This window comes from Natrix helvetica, assembly GCF_964273705.1.
Source record: "Natrix helvetica genome assembly, chromosome: 2".
Taxonomy (NCBI): Eukaryota; Metazoa; Chordata; class Lepidosauria; order Squamata; family Natricidae; genus Natrix; species Natrix helvetica.
Window position 1 is genome coordinate 298,397,622 of NC_138552.1, and position 18,626 is coordinate 298,416,247.

Genomic DNA, 18,626 nt, shown 5'->3' on the forward strand with positions numbered 1-18,626 from the left:
CAGCTGTGCAAACAGGACAAGGCACCTGTGCTACCCCTCCCCAGCACTTTCTGACACTGAAGAGGCACCCAGCGCAGCCTCTGGCACCGGCTTTCCCTCCAGCGTCACTTCTCTCACGCACACACACCCCCCATGCGAAAGGGGGAGGCGGGATGCACTGCGGTAACCCCTCCTGCTTTACTGAGGCCCCCGTTTCTCCCTAAAAGAGCATCCGTTCTGCAGCAGCACCCCAAAATTCAGGCTCTACCCCCCATCCCGACCACAAAACCACCCAAGGAAGAAGAGGCCTGGATGGTGGCAGCAGTGTTAAAAAAAACTTTATTGCTTTGTTTTGTTCTGGGATGCTTAAATGTTATTTGGTTTTGGATTCTGATACAAAACACCCCGCATCCCTTCCCCAAGGCTACAGAAGGCACGCATGGCTGCCCCTCTGGGTGCTGAGTTTCCTTTGGGTAGGGGTCCCCCTCTGGGGGGGGGGACTCCCGCTGGATCCTCTCAGGGCTGGGGGGAGAGGCAGCTGGCTCAGACGAAGACGGAGGGCAGGGTGGGAGGCAAGGAGGGGTGTGCAAAGACAGAGCAGTTTCACATTTTTCCGTGGTTGGTTGGGGTCAAGGGTGGGGCAAGGGAGAGGGGCAGCTGGGTGGGCCGGCCTAGAGCCCCCCATAAGTGCAGCAGAGGCTGAATGGCAGGTAGCTAGCCCCACAGAGGGAAGGCCCAGATGACGCTCCCCTATCCTCAAGGAAGCAGACAAACAGGTGGTCTTTTGTCCTTGTCAAGCATTATTGGGGTCCTGGAAACAAGACAGGGTCTTCAGGAGAGGGGGGGGCTACATTTGGAGACCAGATAGGGGGCTGCCACCTTCCTTCCCCTTCACTCCCTTTGACCCACAATCTTGGGGGGGGGGGGCAGAGGCACCCTCTCCTTTTCACATTGCAATACAAGTTTGAGGAAATCCCCTCCACCCCCCATCCCAAGGCGGACTAGCAGTTTTCAAACAGCTGCCCCAGACCTTCCCGCCCTCCCTGCGAGGCAGCGGCTCCAGCTCACTCGCAAGGACCCTCCAAGGGGGCGACTGGGTTTTGCACGGTCCCCAACCACCCTCTTCTGGGGGCTTGAGGCCGGGCAGGGCTCCTCTGCCATTGGACAGGCGTCTCGAGGGGTGCCATTTTGGGGCTCCTGCCTTAGCCTCTAGGGCTTTCTGGGGCTGGAGGGCCTTGGCGAGGGGGGGCTCTCCCCTGCCCAGGAAGGCAGGACAGGCTCTGGCTGCCAAAAGAAGGCGCCCCCCCCCCACTCCCGCGAAGCTTTGCTCCTGAGTTCCCGAGGGGGGTCGTTGCGAGCATCTTCTGCCTCCGGGCGGGGTAACACACCTGTTCAGGAGCCGTTTTGGGAGGATCTCGCCAGGAGGCCGGGTTGACACACCTCTCCATCCCTCCCCGAGGCAGAAGGGGGGGCTGTGATTCATAGACACCCCCCTCCAGGGTCTGCAGCTTTCGAATCCCAGCTAGGCAACCTGGCAGCCGAAATGGGGGGAGGGCTTGCCCCTGCCAGCTACCTATGCTGCTACGTCCTCTCCAGGCTGGGGCGAGAGGCGACTGGCTCAGTCCGGCTCACCCGTCGGACTTCCTGGTCCCTACAAGCCGAAGCTCTTCTCCAGCGGGGGGAGGCGTGAACCCGCCCGATGGAAAAAGCCCTTCTCCCTTTGGCGCAGGTGCGACCCTGCCCGGCGCCCCCTCCGCTGCAGCCAGGGACCTCCGCGCTCGGAGGCGGAGGGCCCCATTTGAGGTAGGGACGAGTGGCTGCATTTGGCCAGGCGGAGGGCCCGAGGGAGACGGAAAAGGAGGGAAGGGCAGCGCGGAAGCGCAGCGGAAGAGCCGGGCTCGCAGCCGGGAGTTGGTCCTGGTGCCGGCGGCAGCCCCGTGGGGGCCAGTTCCGGGAGTAGCTGCCCCGGGCACCAAGGACGGCTCCCAGGCCCGGGCAGGGGGGCTTCAGGGGGGCGAGAAGCGGCCAATGGTCCGAGCGTGGTGGTCGTTGTGCAGGTGGTGGGCGGCGGCCACTACGGCGCCCGGAGCAAAGACCTCGGCCGTCTTGTCGGGGCTGAGCCCGAGGTAGAGGCTCTCCAGGGCGGCCTTGGGGTCAGCGGCGGCGGCGGCGGCGGCTGCAGCAGCGGCGGCTAAGAAGTGCGAGGTGTGGTGGAAGAGCTCCTTGTCCGGCGGCGGCGACTGCTGCTGCTGCGCCAACCGCGCCATGGCCAGCACCCCCTCGGGGAAGTCCAGCTTCAGCTTCCCGTCGGGGGCCGCGGCGGCGGCGGCAGCAGCAGCGTGCATCTTCATGTGGCTGAGCAGGTTGCGCTGCTGGGCGAACTTTCCCCCGCACACCTGGCACTCGTAGGGCTTCTCGCCGGAGTGGATGCGCATGTGCTCGGTCAGGCGGTACTGGCGGGTGAAGCGCATCCCGCAGGCGTCGCAGGCGAAGGGCTTCAGGCCCAGGTGGCTGCGCATGTGGCGGGTCATGGTGCCGCGCTGCGTGAACTTCTTGCCGCAGATGGAGCAGGGGTAAGGCCGCGTCAGCCAGTGCGTCTTCTCGTGCTGGCGCAGCGTGGCCGGGTCCTTGTAGGCCTTGTCGCAGGAGGCGCAGCGGTAGGGGCGCAGCAGGTCGCAGCCGGGCGGGCCCCCCGAGGGGGGCGGGGGCGGCGGGGGCGCGGGCGGCGGGGGCGCCTTGTCCAGGTAGGGCGAGCCTTGCCCCGCCGCCGCCGCTGCCGCCGCCGCCTCCTTGCGGTACATCTCGTCCTCCTCGTTGTGCGCCTCCACGTGCGCGTTCAGCTGCTCGGAGGAGGGGAAGCCCTTTCCGCAGGGGATGCACACGTACAGGTTGTCCCCCCCGAAGCTCTCGGGCTCGTAGCCTAGGTAGCGCTCCAGGCTGCCCCCCGCGGGAGAAGGGCCGCCGCTGCTGCAGCCCGTTTCCTCGCTGGTGCTCTTGTCGGGCTCCAGGTCCTCCGCTTCCCCGTCGGGCTCCGCGCTCTCCAGGTAGTGGTGCGGGGGCGGCCCGGGAGGCGACGGGGCCTGGGGCTCCAGTTCTCGTTCGCCGGCGCTGCTCTGCTCCCGTCGGGCGCCGCCACAGTCGCCCTCGTCGTCGTCGTCGTCCTCCTCCTCCTCATCCAGGACGTAGCCCGACACCAGCGGCTCGTGCTTCATCCAGCGGTACAGGAATTCGGGCGCCACCTCCACGCGAGCGCTGGGTTCTGTCCCGGGGCTGCTGCCGCCGTTGCCGCGATGGTGCAGGTGGGGGAAGGCGGCCTGGAGAGGGGCGGTGGAGCCGGGCTCCCCGAAGGCCGCGTGGGGAGGCAGCAAGGCCGGACTCTCGGGTCGGGGCGGCAGGATGCCCTCGCGACTCTCCACTGCTGCTCTGAGGCGGCTCTCGGACGGAGGCTGCGGGGGCAGCTGCGGGGAGGGTCCGTTCGGGCTCTTCTTGGAGAGATCCAGGCCGCAGAGCGGGGGGCACAGCCCGTGTGGGTGGGCGGCGGCGGCGGCGGCGTACAGCTCCCCGCAGTGGGTGCTGAGTGGATTGCTTGGCTCCACCGGCCGCGGCGGAGCCCCGAAGCAACTCTGGATAACCGGCGTGGCGGCGCGGAGACCCCTGGCCAGCTTTCCGAAGGGCGCCGAGGCCGAAAAGCTCCCCCCGCCGCCGCCGCCGCGCAGCTGGTAGTATTTGCCGGAGCGCTTCAGCTTCCTCTTGCACAAGGCCACCAGGTCCGGGATCTGGAGGTAGCTGGCGGCGGCCAGGACGGCTCCCAAAGCGGGCTCGGGGTTTGCGCCGCCGGCCGGCTCAACCTCGCCATCGGCGTCGGGGCCCAGGCGGCCGGTGTAGATGAAGTCGAGGACGGCGCGGAAGACGGCCGGGCTGACCATCTCCTGGTCCAGGTTGATGAGATTGTCGTGCACCACCAAGGCCTTGAGGTAGGCGCTGCTGGCCGCCAGCACGTTCTTGTGCGCGCGGAAGAGCGCGTTCTGCACCACCAGGATCACGTCGCAGAGGAAGCCCTTGGTGCGCTGCGCGTTGAGCTGGAGCAGCAGCTGCCGGGAGTGGCCCGTCGCCTCCGAGGTATCCAACATCGCTGCGCCTGCGGGGGTGGAGCAGAGAGAGCCCAGCGGGCCTTAGTTGCGCTGACCGAGCTCGCCCGCCACGCCGAGGCCCAGAAATCTGGCGCCTCTCTTCCACTCCGCCGCCTCGTCTTGCCCGCCGGCTCCCCTTATAGAGGGGCTTTCCCTCTTAGGCGGCGGAGGGAGGAGGGGGAGGAGGAGTGGGCTCAGTCCCGGTGGGTCCCGGATCACAGCCTCGCACGCCCTCCTCCGGGTGGGGCTTCACACCTGGCGGGGCAGCGTCGGTACAACTGCCTCGCATCGCCTCCCCCGCCCTCCTCCGCCGACGGGACAGATCCACGGACGCGGACCCCTGGTGCTTCCGGCCCGCTCGGCGCTGCCCCGAAGCACTCAGCTGGATCAGGGCGCCGTTTCTCTGCCTGTCGCCCAACGGAGCGAGGGAAAGGCAGGGCGCCGTTAGCTTCCCGGGTCTTCAATTCACCGCGAGTGGCCGGATTGGGGGGGAGGAGGCTACAGGCCTGAGCGGAGAAGAACCGGGGAGCCCGGTTGGCAGGATGACTCTGCGCCCGAACGGCCGCGGTCCGCCTGCCTAGGGAACCGCCCTGCGACCCAAGCCAGTGGGTGGGCAACCCGCTTCTTATACCCGCTGCGACCATCCTTCGCGGCCATTGTTCGCCAGAGCCTCCCCCCCACTCTGGTCCGGCACCCCTAACCTTGCTCCTTCTGGACGGCATCCCTACTCAGCTGAGGGATCCCCGGGTGCGGCGGCTGGCCTGCGCGGGACAAGGCTGCCCAAACCCCCAAAGCCGCCCTGAAATCCGGCAGGAGCAGCCCCGCCGCCGGTCAAAAGCTTCGCGGGACGGGCAGCCTGGCTGAAGGATTCGGATGGCGGCGCTACTACCGCCTCGGCTGGGCTAGGACGCCAAAGGCAGCGCGGGAGGATGAAGGAGGTACGGCCGCAGTAGGCCCTTCCCCGAGCGAGAGGGCTCCGGGCTCCACCGGGACTCCGGGGCCGAAAGAGAAAGGCGGACAGCCAGGCGGACAGGGTCCCGCTGCAACACCCGCTTCCCCAGAAGGAGCCGCCGCTCGGGGACTGGTCGGAGCCCCGATGCCTCGGGCTGAGCGGCTCCTTTCCTTCCGCTGACTTCGGAATCTGCCCGCGGGGAGCCCGGCCGGCCGCCGCTTCCTGCCCGGCAGAGCCTGCTTGGGGAGCGGGCAAGAGGCGCGAAATCCGAAGTCTGCCCGCCCGCTCGCCCCGGCCCCGGCTTACCTGGAAGTCCCGTCGGATCGGCCAGGCAGGCGAGGTCGGCGTGCACACGCATGGCTCTGCCCGGCTGCCACGGCGGCGGCGGCTGCTCTGCGCCCCTCGCAGCGCCTCAGGCCGCTTGGTGGAGGCTGCGCCGGCTGGTCCCCATGTGCCGGGAGCGCCGCGGCGGCGGAAAAGGTAAAGGCCGGGCCGCGAACTCCGCCTGACCCCGGGCTGAACTCGGGCGTGTTCAAGGAGCCGCCGCGGCTTCCTCCGCCTCCGAGCCAGCCAGCCAGCGAGCGCCGAGCTAGCGGGCGGGCGAGCGGGCGGGCAGCGGGGCTGGAAGCGAGCGGCGGGAGGAGGAGCCACCGGCGGGGTCCCGGAGGAGCAGCCTCGGGGAGGAGACCGCGCCGCGACCCCCTCCCGGCAAAGGGGGCAGGCAGGGGAAGGCTGGGCCCCCGAGAGCAGGGTGGGGCCAGCGCGGCGCGCCCATCGGAGCAGGACCAGCCGTGCTCTGCCGGGAGCCCAGACCGCCCCGTCGAGGGGACCGGCGCGCGGGAGAGCCGGCTGGAGCCAGGGGCGCGCGGCCGCTCGGCCACCAGGTGGGTCTCTGGGATAGGACGGGGCGGTTGGAGCGGGGCGAAACTGGCGCTGTGCGGACCCGTCCGCTTTTCCCTCCTGCCGGCCTTCCTCTGCCAGGGCTTTCCCTTCGGTCCCCGGTGGTCTTGACTCGTCCCGCGGCCTCCGGCCAAGAAATTCGCTTCCCGCCCACCCCCAGGGACCCCCCAATTCCTGCCGGTGCGGCGACCCCTGGCGGTCGCTCGGCTGATCAGGCGGCAAATCCTGCTTCGGAGGCCTCGCTGCACTGCTCAGGGTCCGGGGCAGGCCGGTCGGGGGAGGTGTGTGTGTGAAAGTGCGGGAAGGCATAATCCCCCCCCCCCCGCCACCCAAATAATATTGTTTTTATTCGGGACTCTTTTTCCGTGGTCGGGTTGGGCGATTCCAGCTGGGTCTGTGTCCAGGCGGAGAGAGCCTGAGCAGGAAGGGGCCTTCGTGGCTCCGGGTTCCCGCCCCAGGCCCGCTGGGCAATCTGGCAGGCGCTTTAGGGGCCCTCTGACTCTGGTGACTTCGCATCCGGGGCCCTCCGCTGCTTCCTCTAACAGGCGCGGCCAGGGGAGCACAGGCCACCCCGAGCGCTACCCCCCTTCCGACGATTTCAAAGAGCAAGAAAAAGGGGGGCGGGACGGAAAGGCGAAAGGGACTCTGGCCTCGCTTCTGCCCCCCTTTAAGGGCCTCTTTCCGGACAGCTTATACCTCTCTGTCCATGCAGGCGACGGACGCGAATTTCTGTTTGGGCAGAAAAATGGGCAGTTTTGCCGGGCCACGTCGTGGAAATCTGGTGCGGGGGCTCTTTTCAGCCCAAAGGCCTCCCCCATGTCTGTAAGAAACCTCCCCCGCCCCCCGATCTTTCTCGGGGCCAAACAGTCCCGGGGAAGAAAGAGGCTGCCTTGTTCTCGGGCCCAAAATATCTAAGCAGGCCCAGGAACGTGGCCGAAGCATCCCTCGATTTCACGCATTTGCGAGAATATAAAAAAGGAAAGAAAGAAAAAGAAAAAAAATGGGTGGGATAATTATGAAGCTGATTAACAAAACTGAAGTGATTTTTCGGGAGATAAAAGGCTGCCTTCCCAGGGCCTCCGATTCCGCAGAAGAGGGAGGGGGGCTGCAGTCTCGACCTCTGGTGTGGCAGACGGAGGGCTGAAAGGGAAGGTTGCTTTCGCTTTCGCTTTCTCCGCGCTGACAGGGACGCTGCTTCCCCCTCCCTCTGGATGAAAGACCCCTCCAGGCCCTGCCCCCGCTCCGACACCCCGGTTTCCGGATGGGGCTCGCTAACGGGGCCTTTAAAAGATAGAGCTGCTTCGGGTGTCCCGCCTCCGCCCCGTTCCCCCCCCCCCCCCAAGAAGGCCATTAGTGAGGCTGAAAATGCGAATCTCGGCGCTGCGTAAATGTTCTTCGTTGAAGCTTCTGCGTTAGGGAAACGTTTTGTTTATTTATTTTAAATAAACCTAACTCCTGATTTTCTGGTACTGAGATATTTTTCGTTACCACTTCAACCTGAAAAACGGTGGGTATTTCAAGATACTCACCGGCGGCGCTCACTAACAATCAAGAAAAATAAAATAAAATCCGAAAGTGGAATAATCTTGTTCAACCGACAACGACTCTCTCGCTCCGGGCTTCCTTACTGGGTAACGAATAAAAACCGATTCCAGTTTCGTGGCCTGTGTAAGTTATTGGGCCGTTTTAACTTTCACTCCCTCCCTTCGGCTCCTCCAAATATTTTCGAATAGAGTTAACTTTTTAAAACGTAGGAAGTTTAGGGACTTCTGCGGCTCGCCTTTCGATCCGATACTAACAAGGTTGTTTGCAGTAACTTTTAAGGGGCCGCAATATCAGTTGAAGTCCAACCAGACAGTAAATGAGTTTTTAGAACGAAATGAAGACTCACAGATGTTCTTTAAAATGGCTTTGGATTGGGGGGGGGAGGGGGGAGACGATCATAAAAGCAACTTTCGGGGCTGGTTGGAGTCCTGCAAACCTCTGGCTGCCCCGTCTTTCAAATTCCTTGACAACGGAAACGTTTACTATGACTCCAAAGGCGGCTGCGATCGATTGTAACGCGAATTGAACCCTTGTGGCGGTCCAGCCCTTCCCTCCCCCCCACCCACCTTTTAGACCTGCAGGGCCAGAATCCACACACACACATGCACACACTCTCGCCTCAGCTCTACTCTTCAATAAGTAAATACTTCGCTAAATAAGGGAATGCAATCAGTGGTGGGCTCCCTGTTCGCCTGCTCTCCCCCCCCCCCCGTGTCCCGCCGTCCGTTGTCGTTTTGGCGGGACGAAGAGAGCTCCGTTCCACGGACATGTTCCCAGTGGAAGGGACCTGGCGGGGGAGGAACCGCTGTTTCTCGAAGAAGCTCCGAAGAGGCGCTTCGCTCCTTCCACGCCAGGCCAAGGAGGGAGAGAGGCCGCTGGTGCGGTGGCTTCGGCTAAAGATTTCCTCCCAGGGACTCGTTCTGGGCCCCGACGGCCAGAACATGGCCGTGGTTCTCCCGCTTCTCACCTGCTTGGGACCCGCCCCACCTCGGGTGGGCTTTGCGGGGACTGTCCCCCAACCTCGTGGTGCTTAGAAGCTTCCACTGGGGGCCAGGGGAGGCTCTGCGTCTCCCTTCGCTGCGCCCCACAGGAACTGGCGAGGATTAGGGTTAGTGGTATTCCCCCAGCCCGGGGCTTCCTGCTGGCAGACGGGCTCGTTCGCAGGGCCACAGGGCGTTGCAAGCGCGACGAGGCAGAGCCGCCTCCACTGGCGGGTAGACTGTTGCAGGCCGTGGACGCTCTCTTTAGCCATCTAGCAGCCCTGGGAATGAGGGAAGGGCATAGGGGCCCTGCCAGGACGAAACTGCATCGGTCGCCTCCGGGCGGGCGGCGTCATCCTCGGACGGCCTCGAGTTACCTGGTCTCAGACCCGCCGCCTCCCGCACCCTCCCCGCCGCTACTTCACCTGGAAGGAGGGTCCACGCGGAAACCTCCCGGCCTCCCCCCAGAACCAGTTTTTCTGGACCCCGCGGACCTCCCAGACCCGGTGCGAAAGTAGACGCTGTGCGCGCGGGGGGGGGGGAGGCTGAGAATGGGCAGAGGAAACTGCGGTGCGTGGCGGGGGTGAGGGGGGGGTTGCACAGCCCCGCGGTTCTCGTTTCCCTTTTCCCACAGCTTCTTGCACGAACGCAGCAGCGCTTGGGGGCAGAAGGCCGCCGCGCGCAACTATGCCAGGCAGCAAAGGGCACCGATCCCGACTTTCCTGGGGATGCGGCAGAGGGCCTTCCTGGGAGGGCAGCCATGCTTGTCTGAACTCTGTCAGCACCCGGGCCTTGATGTCGCGCCCCCACCCTCAAGAAAAACCCAGGAAAGGATGTTCATTGTAGTGGTTAAGGCCTGAAGCTGGAACCGGGGAGAGCTGAGTTCTAGTCCTACCTGAGGCCCCAAATCCAGCTGGGGCTGATGGGCTCTCCCAGCCCAGGGTCGCAAACTGCAATGACCAGTCTAGGCACCATCCCCCGCCCCCCAAACACACACAAACCAAAAAAAAGGCAAAGGCTAAAGCAGAACCACGGGGCTCTTTCCTCCTAGGGACCCCCGAGGTAGCCATAGAGTCCAGCCTGCCATGGACCCCAGGGCCACCCCAGTATAGGAGGAGCAGAGAGGGAGTTCCACACCAACCTGACTGAGCCAGAGGCCCCCTCAAAGGCAGGCAGTGAGACCCTTGGGCTCCCTATAGACACAGGCAGGGGGGGGGGTGGAGGGGAGAGGGCTCCAGAGAAAGTTTCTCCCATATCCTGGGGTGCCTCTGCTCTTCTGGGGTCCTCTGGCCCAGCTGCTGGGACACCCGGTTGGCCTTGCCAGGAGAGCTACAACTGTGCCCCCTGCCTCCCCCCCCCCCCCGTTCCATCCTGCTTTCTTGAGCAACAAGGGGCAGCCCCAGGCTGTGGGGCTTCAGCTGCCTCCATTTAGAGTCCGACTGGGCTATGCAGCACCAGAGACCCCTGCCTTCTGCCTTCGTGGGGTCTGGGGGGGGAAGGCAGTTGGCCAGGAATCTGGGGCTGTCTGTGTCTCAGCTGGGGCACTGAGAACCGGAGTTTCTGGGGAAGAAGGACAAGTCTGGGGGAGAGCACCCCCATTTCCTCCTCCCCAGGCAGGCTGGCCAGCAGTGCAGCTCAGAAGCCTTGAAAAGAGAGAGAGAGAGAAATAGGCTCCAGCCCCAAAAATCTACTTGCTCATCCCTCACTAGCTCGTTAACACTGGTAGACCTCAACCTATGACCACAACTGAACCCAACATTTCTGTTGCTAAGTGAGACAGTTGTTAATTTTGCCTCACTTTATGATCTTTCTTACAACAGTTCTTAAGTGAATAACTGCAGTTGTTACGTTAGTTTTTAAAAAAAAAACACAAATAATACAAAGTACATATATAATTGAATACAAAGAAGAAAAACAGGCAAAAGAAAAAGGAAAAAAACATATTGCAGTGCACCCCCACCCGCTGGAGACCTCCCCCCCTTATTTTTCTTAGATATACAATATATATTCCAATTGTGCCCTTATCCCCTCCAAAACAACATATATTCTTCAGTAGGTTTATTCCCTTTGCCTTCCACCAACAATGATTTCATAAAATCTCCCCATATTTCATTATATGTATTTACTTTAATCATCACTTTTTAAAGTTTAACTTCTGTTGTCAATTTATCATTTGTTGCCATACTCCAAATTTCATTATACCACTCATTTTGTTGAATATCCCAGTTTTGTCCCCAATATTTAGCCATCTCTAATCTAGTTGTTACGTCAATGACACGGTTGTTAAATGAATCTGGCTTGCCCCTTGACTTCGCTGGTCAGAAGGCCACAAAAAGGGCCATGTGACCCCTGGCAACCGCCATAAATATGAACCAGCTGCCAGGTGTCCAAATTTTGGTCACTGACACACACACACAGGGATGCTGCAACAGTTGTAAATGTGAAAAATGGTCATAAATCACTTTTTCAGTGCCAATCGTTGTAAGCCAGGGATGAGCTTTTCTTAGTAGAAGCTCTTCCACTGCACCGCCCTGCACACCTGGGGAGGTTTACAACATTGGCGTACTCCCTCAATGGGAGAGGGGTGTGTATGTGTGTGAGAGGGTTTGTATTTGTACATATTCACAAGAATTGAAGCGATTGGATTTGTTGTTTGTTTGGGGTTTTTTTGGGGGGGGGTTGCTTTTTAACTTTTCATCCTGATGGTTCTTATTTTTCCCATCCTGCAAAAAAAAAAAGGATGGAAAAGAGGAAAGAGGCAATTTGGGCACCTTGTTTATTTTGGGCAGCTGGGTTGCTGATTGCAAATACCCCCAAATGGGCTTCAGCTTCTGGGTCTCTGGATTGGGAGGGCAAAAGGGGGTCAGGGGTGTTTTCCTTCCCTCCCCAGAGAGACCAAGGCTACCTCTGCTTAAAGACTCTTGGAATCAGGGGTGTCCAACCAGGGTGACTTTAAGACCCGTGGGCCCCCAGAATTCCCCAGCCAGCTATGGGAACTGAGGTCCACAGGCCTTAAAAGTGGCCAAGGCTGGACACCTGTGATCTAAATAAAATGAAACATTGCAAAAGAGTCCCGGTTATTGGGGGGAGGGGGCGGTTGTACCAGTGGGGAAATTCAATTTTTTTACTGCGGTTCTGTGGGCGTGGCTTGGTGGGTGTGGTGTGACTTGGTGGGCGTGGCTTGGTGAGCGTGGCAGGGGAAGGATACTGCAAAATCTCCATTCCCTCCTGATCAGCTGGGACTCGGGAGGCAGAGAATAGATGGGGCGAGCCAGCCAGAGGTGGAATTTACCAGTTCTCCGAACTACTTAAAATTTCTGCTACCGGTTCTCCAGAATCTGTCAGAACCTGCTGAATTTCACCCCTGGGTTGTACAGAGGAAAACCTCTTTCACCCGAAGAGATCAAAGATCGCCTTCCTGATCAGCCACAGCGAGCTTTCTTATTGGAAGGTTAAACCAAGCTTCTTCCTTAGGAGCAGTCTACCTTTGAATACCAGCCTCTGCCTCTCAACCTTGTCCACCCTGGTGTGTGGGGTGGGGTGGGGTGGGGGGGTGGAACAGAGGTAGGACTTACTAAGGCTGTTTCTTTGCTTCCAAATATTAGCTCAGGTTTTATTTCTCCTTGCAGAATCTCCCAAGGGGAAGAAGTGCATTTAGGGAAAAGCCTCTCTGAGTCTCCCCCACCCCCGCTGGAGTGCCTCAGTTTACCCCAGGAAAGCTGCTCCTTCTCCTTCCAGCTGGGGAGCACTGAGGCGCAGACGGTTCTTTCCCTCAGAGAAACCTGGAGGGGTCTCATTGTAGGTTGGGGAGAGGGAATGGGGTGGTGTGAAGAAGCAGGACAAGCCCCGGGCGCAACCAGGTTCTCTTGCTCTGAAGGCAGGAGAAGGAGCAGCAGCCGAGGGAAGCTCACCAAGGAGAGAAGGAGGAATTTCCTGACAGCGAGGGCAATTAACCAGTGGAAGGGCTTCCCTCCATCCCTGGAGGCTTTTAAGAAGAGGCTGGAGAGCCACTTGTCTGGAATGGGATGAGGTTTCCTATCTAAGCAGGAGGTTGGACTAGAAGACCTCCAAGGTCCCTTCCCACTCTGTTATTCTGATCAGGCAGAGGGCAGGAGAGACAGACTTTCTGCAACGGGAAAGAGGGCCATTGTGCAGCCAAGGCCCCTGGGAACCAGGCACCCCCAGGTCCGCCTCTCCCAAGCGGTCCCTTCCACCGGTCCAGTTGGCAGGAAGAGACAGCAGGCAAGTCGTCTGGGGCAGAATCCAGGGAGGTGGTCTGTGTCGTTTTCCCCCCCGTCCCGCCCCCCCCCCCGTCCGGAAGGCGAGGTGACCATTTTAAAGGCAGCAAAACTGTGAGCTGAAGACTTGGGAGTGGGGGGAAGCGGAGGCTTAGCCCCACCCTCCTTTGGAAATGGATTTCTGCCCTCTCTTCGCCTTGTCTTCAGCTAATTGTTGGAAAGAAGCCTCCGAGGTCTGGCAGCGGCTGTTACAAGGAATGGCTCCCCGAGGCCCCGTGCAGGTAATTTATTGGCCTGGTATGTATAAATCACCCCCCCCCAACCCTGCAACGTGGAGACAGCTGCCTCCCGGAGGCTCTGCGGAGCCCCCTGACTGACATCTCAGGTTGCCCTGCTCGGGGAAGGGGGGCGCCCCCAGCAGGTTTCCTGCCCATTGCCAGATGCCTTCCTGCTGGGGGAGCACAGAGCGACTACGAGACTGCGGTGTCAAGGGTCGCTGCAAAAGACCCCCATCCGAGGGGAAGGTCGGCTGGGCAGAGGCTCGCTTTGCCCGGGAGGGGCTGGCGGGGTGGAGCCCTGACAGACCGCCTGGTGATGCTACGGTCAGGTCACCCTCGAGCCCTCCGGACTCCGCGGGCCTCTCCGACGGGGGCTTTGGGGATACCTGGCGCACAGAAGGGAGAGTCGCCTCCTCCAAAGAAAGGCCTGGGTGAGCCCCCACCCCATAAAGCTCTTCCCGCCGTCCCACCACCAGCATTTCCTGGGTGATTTGAAAGGGGAGCCCAGACTGCTGCGGAGTGTGAGCTGGGACCCTTGCACCGCCCCCACCCCGCCCTCCTTCCCAGCCGGCTCTGGGACATCCGTATGAACACAGGCGAAGGGTGGTGGTGGAGAGAAAGCGATCCTTTATGAGAGCGCGGAGTCAGCGGCGTGATAATAAATAAGGGGGCGGGGGATCTAGAGCGAAGGTTCGCCCCGGGAGTGAGGCTCGCTTTGGGAAGGGCACAGGGAGGGCACGGTTTCCGTGATGAGTTCAGCACATTGGAGCGCTTCGTGGTGGGGCGGTCTGACTGGAGGGGCTCCTGCGCCCGTCCCCTCCCTCCCTCCCTCCCTCCCTCCCTCCCATTAATCAGAGGCAAGCGAGGCAGGCCAGATGCTGGGAGCCTCTGCCTCTCCGCCAGCTGTGGCTGGGGCGCATGCTCCGACGCCGGCCCGGACGGCCTCCTTGGACAGGATACAAGCCCCGATTTCCGAACTTTCCCCAAGCCCCCAGCACCTGGCTTCCATTAGCAGGCCCTTGGCTGCCCGCACCGACCCGCTCTCCGCGCGCAGCCAGGCTGGAGCCCCCCGGGCCAAGGCGCTGCGGAGTTTCCTGCCGGCTGCCCTGGTGCCTCGCCAGTGTGTGTGTGTCGGGATGTGTGGGGGGGGGGGCGCGCGCACGCGGGGGTAGCTTTTGCCTGGGAGATGCCAAGGGCTGCGGCCCGGAGGGGGAACGGGGGGGGGTTGCCCACCCGTGGCTAGGAGAACTCTGCAGACCCCCGAACCCCTAATTCGGGGAGTGTGGGTGCTTTTGGGGAGAGCGGGGTGGGGGAGGACACCTGGCTTCCTGATGCGTGAACTCTTTACGTCTCCCCCCCTCTATTCACACCTCCAGACGCTTCTCTCCTCCCCCCTTGACATAATCCTTGCACAGCTGGCCCTGGATCTGAAGAAGATGGCTGAAGAGGGTCTTCTGCAGGCCCCCAGAAGGCGACTCCCACTGCCAAGAAGCTTTTGCCATATATATATATATATATATATATCCTGTTTGGGAAGCTTGGCAAGAGGGAGGCTCCACATGTGGGGAGGGGCGCATTCCCTGCCGCGGTGTCACAGGCTGATGTTCTCCAGGGAGAGGCCCATCTCCTCCGCTTGGCTCGCACCCACCGCCCTGACAGGCCCTTGGCAAGGGGGATCGGAACAGGAGTGCAGGATGGGCCGAGCGCAGCCAGGCAGATGCATCCGGAGGTCAGAGAGACCTTGGGGGACATGAGGGCCAGCCAGGGAAGCCAGGGCCATTGGCCGGGAGGGGCTCCCACGGGAAGCCTTGGGGACTGGGGCAGGTCCAGGCGCATTCCAAGGCCACCAGACTCCACGGCCCTGGGAACTGGCAGGGGAGGCAGGAAGGGAGGGGGGAGGGGAGGGGCTTCCCAGCAGGTCTTCGGTCTTTTGTACGCCTCAGTTCTCCCCGTCCACAGGGTTAAACCATCATTCATGGTCCTCTGTGGGAGAACGTGGCTTCTGGACCCAGCAAGGACAGCCCCAGTGCTTTGACCCATCTGGGGCTCTCCTTTGCCCACCAAGAGCCTTCTGGACAGGCCAGTAGTGGAGTGATCTTAGTAGGCCAGCCGGTCCCAGTGGAATCCACCTTTCAGGCCCAATGACCTGCCCAAACACGACCAGGCAGTGAGGGTTGACTAACTGGGTGGAAGGCGACCGGGTCTTCCCTGCCCCTCCCTGGGTTCATTTTATTTGGGTGTTTGTCAGTGTGACCCTTCGGCCTCCTGCAGTGGGATCCTAGCAGCAGAGGATCTGGGAAGCCTTTCCTGCTTTGGCCATTCAACGGGAGAGACTTTATTGTCCCTTGGAATCAGTGACGTGCGGTGAGGTTTATGACTGGTGAGGCACTGACACAGTGCTGGGTTTCAAATATTTTTAGACTTGTGGACTTCAACTCTCAGAATTCCACAGCCAGGCATGCTCAGTTCCAATTTAAAGCGACAGCATTTGTTTTTCTCCTTTGCTCCTTCTTTCTTTTTCTTTTTCTTCTCCTTCCCCTCCTTCCTCCCTCTCTCCCTTCTTCCCCCTCTCAAACACACACACACACACACACAAGTTGGATTGGACTATCTCTCCTACCCCTTCCCTCTCTCACTCACTCTCAAACAAACCCCCCCAAACACAAAAGTTGGATTGGATATCTTTTCCAGTGGCTTGAAAGCAGCTCCTCTGCCATCCCCCCCCCATTCCCCTGCTGCCTTTCCCAAACACCTCCACCATTGCAAATGCAGCCTGATGTCTGGGTGGGAAATGCCTGGAACACAATAAAGGCCACCCACCACCTCCTGCTGGCAGGCTGGGGTGAGAGGAGAGGCAGAGAAGCCGGAGGGGAGCCGAGCCTTCCAAAAGAAAGAGGCTGGGGGGAAGTGTGTGTACTATAGGCTGGGGTGAGAGGAGAGGCAGAGAAGCCGGAGGGGAGCCGAGCCTTCCAAAAGAAAGAGGCTGGGGGGAAGTGTGTGTACTATAGCATGGCTCTTTGCCTGGCTTCCTGCCTCCTCCTGTGGTCTCCTCAGTGCTCACTTGTGCTCTCCCTCCCCAAGTGTAGTTTGATTGCAGGTGGAGCCAGGTTGCCTTTTCAAACTTGTAATCAGTGAAGCTGGGCTAGATTTTTATATAGTTTTATCCAGCTGTGTGTGTGTGAGAGAGAAATGAATGGGGGCCTGGGGAGGAAGTCACTACACTTGGGGAGGGAGAGCACCAGTGAGGTTAAGCAGAGTCATCCACGGTGAGGCAGCAACTAGCTCAGCTTTTTCCTTTTACTTTTTTTTTTCATGATGAGAGTGGTGAGGCTGTGCCTCACCTGCCTCACCTGCCTCACCTGACTGCACGTCACTGCTTGGAATGCATACTAATCGGGATACAGTAAAATGAAATTTCATTGCATGCAGCTCTCAAAGGGTCCCCACTTCCAATATACACGACACAAACTTGACTGACTGACTGACTGACTAAATAAATGTAAATAAATAAATAAATAAAATATGCATGTATCCACATATACGACACAGAGAAACAACACAGTCTTGTGGGATGTACTCACATGCAAGAAAAATGAATCTTGGGAGTTTACCAGTCGGATGGCCCAGGGAACAAAGCTGTTACAGAATCTGTTAGTCCTGCTAGAAATACTTCAAAACCTCCTCCCAGAGGGGAGCAACAGAAACAGACCAGTGGATGTGTGGGGTCTCTTAACAATGCTTTGAGCTCTAAGCACATAGCACTTAGAAACAGCATCCTGAATGACAGGAAGAATGGAATGCCCTACCCGTCTCTTGTTACATCCTCAAACCCCCGAAACTTTTACTTTAAACTGTCTAGTGTGGACTGCACCCCTTTCCCAAGAGGTCTGTAGGGGGCGTGCATAAGTGCACCAGCGTGCCTACTGTCCCTGTCCTATTGTCCCCATTTATTCGTACCCATTTCCTGTGTTCATGTCCATGTTTATACTTATATATGCTTATTATCTCGTACATATAATACAATACAATAGTAGAGTTGGAAGGGACCTTGGAGGTCTTCTAGTCCAACCCCCTGCCTAGGCAGGAAACCCTATACCGTTTCAGACAAATAGCTATCCAACATCTTCTTAAAGACTTCCAGTGTTGGGGCATTCACAACTTCTGGAGGCAAGCTGTTCCACTGATTAATTGTTCTGTCAGGAAATTTCTCTCCTTGATTAGGTTCCACCCATTGCTTCTTGTTCTACCCTCAGGTGCCTTGGAGAATAGTTTGACTCCCTCTTCTTTGTGGCAACCCCTGAGACATTGGAAGACTGCTATCATGTCTCCCCTAGTCCTTCTTTCTCTTAAGCTAAACATACCCAGTTCCTGCAACCGTTCTTCCTATGTTTTAGTCTCCAGTCCCCTAATCATCTTTGTTGCTCTTCTCTGCACTCTTTCTAGAGTCTCCACATCTTTTTTACATCGTGGCGACCAGAACTGAATGCAGTATTCCAAGTGTGGCCTTACCAAGGCATTATAAAGTGGTATTAACACTTCACGTGATCTTGACATGTTTGACAAACTAACTAAATAAAATAAATAAATAAGTGAGCTTCCTATAACCTTCTTGGCTGTCCTCACCACTCTCTTTAGGGACTTTCTATCTGAGGCGCTGAAGCCACCAAACCAAACAGAGATGCAGTTTGTTAAAACACTCAATTGTGCCTCTCTAAAAGTGGCCAGGAGAGAAGGAGAGAGATGTGCCCTCCTCATCTGACTCGGGAATTGCAGGTGCTGGTTTTCATACTTCAATCATGATGACGTGTGGAGATACCAATTCAGATTGTTAGCGTATTTTTTGGAGTGTAAGACGCACCAAGGTTTTGAAGAGGCAATTTTTAAAAAAGAGTAAGTAGGTAGATAGAGGGAAGGAGAGAGATACAGTAGGTAGGTAGTGAGAGAGAGAGAGTAGGTAGGTGGGTAGATGTTTCCAGGTGTATTTATCCATGTGCTGGAGAAGGAAATCGCTGACAATCTGCAGCACCTAAGACTTTGTTTCTGCTGGCCCAGCACTTGATCAATGTAATTCTCATCCATCAGTTAAAGAGCTTTCCAAAAGGAAAAAAAAGTTCTTGCACTCTGCAAACCTCACAAAAACGGCCCGTTTTTCAGGAAAAAGGGCCTGTTTTTTTTCCCAAAAACAAGGCATGAATAGCCTGGGGGGGGGGGGGCTTGCAAAGCGCTGGGGGAGGAAGAGCAAAACAAACATTTTTGGTCAAAAAAAAAATGCATGCATAGCCTTATGGAGGCTTATAGAGTGCTGCTGGGGGGGGTGGCCCGTTTTTTGCTCATTTCTGCCCTCCCCAGCCCCCAGGAGCTTTCTGAAAGCCTCCATAAGGCTCTGCACAGCCATTTTGGTGAAGGGGGGGGGCGGGGCTTCGGGAGGCAAAAAATGCTGTATTCAGTGTATAAGACGCACCCAGATTTTCAGCCTCTTTTTTGAGGGGAAAAAGGTGCATCTTATACCCCGAAAAATACGGTAGCTATCTGCCCCCCCAGATCCTTAATACTGTTGACCACTTCTACAGCTGCGTCCTTGATATGTGGAGTAGGATCAGGCCGGCTCTTTCTAAACTCTACGA

The 18,626-nt window shown here is 59.0% G+C and overlaps 1 protein-coding gene and 1 long non-coding RNA gene across 3 annotated transcripts; one reads left to right on the plus strand and one right to left on the minus strand.

The window, feature by feature from the left end:
* Positions 1-299: 299 nt before the first annotated feature.
* On the minus strand, positions 300-7,656 carry HIC1 (HIC ZBTB transcriptional repressor 1). The gene is made up of 2 exons (XM_081945521.1): positions 5,368-7,656; positions 300-4,117 (listed from the first exon to the last, which is right to left on the minus strand). The coding sequence occupies exons 1-2, from the start codon at positions 5,417-5,419 to the stop codon at positions 1,986-1,988; spliced, it is 2,184 nt and encodes a 727-aa protein (XP_081801647.1). The 5' UTR covers positions 5,420-7,656; the 3' UTR covers positions 300-1,985.
* LOC309388313 lies at positions 5,856-17,972 on the plus strand. Of its 2 annotated transcripts, none has more exons than XR_014174749.1 (3): positions 5,856-5,945; positions 12,932-13,005; positions 17,638-17,972. It is a non-coding gene; the product is annotated as an uncharacterized lncRNA (long non-coding RNA). The 2 variants fall into 2 exon arrangements; XR_014174750.1 differs by lacking the exon at positions 17,638-17,972 and adding an exon at positions 14,379-14,818.
* The last annotated feature ends 654 nt before the right edge of the window (positions 17,973-18,626 follow it).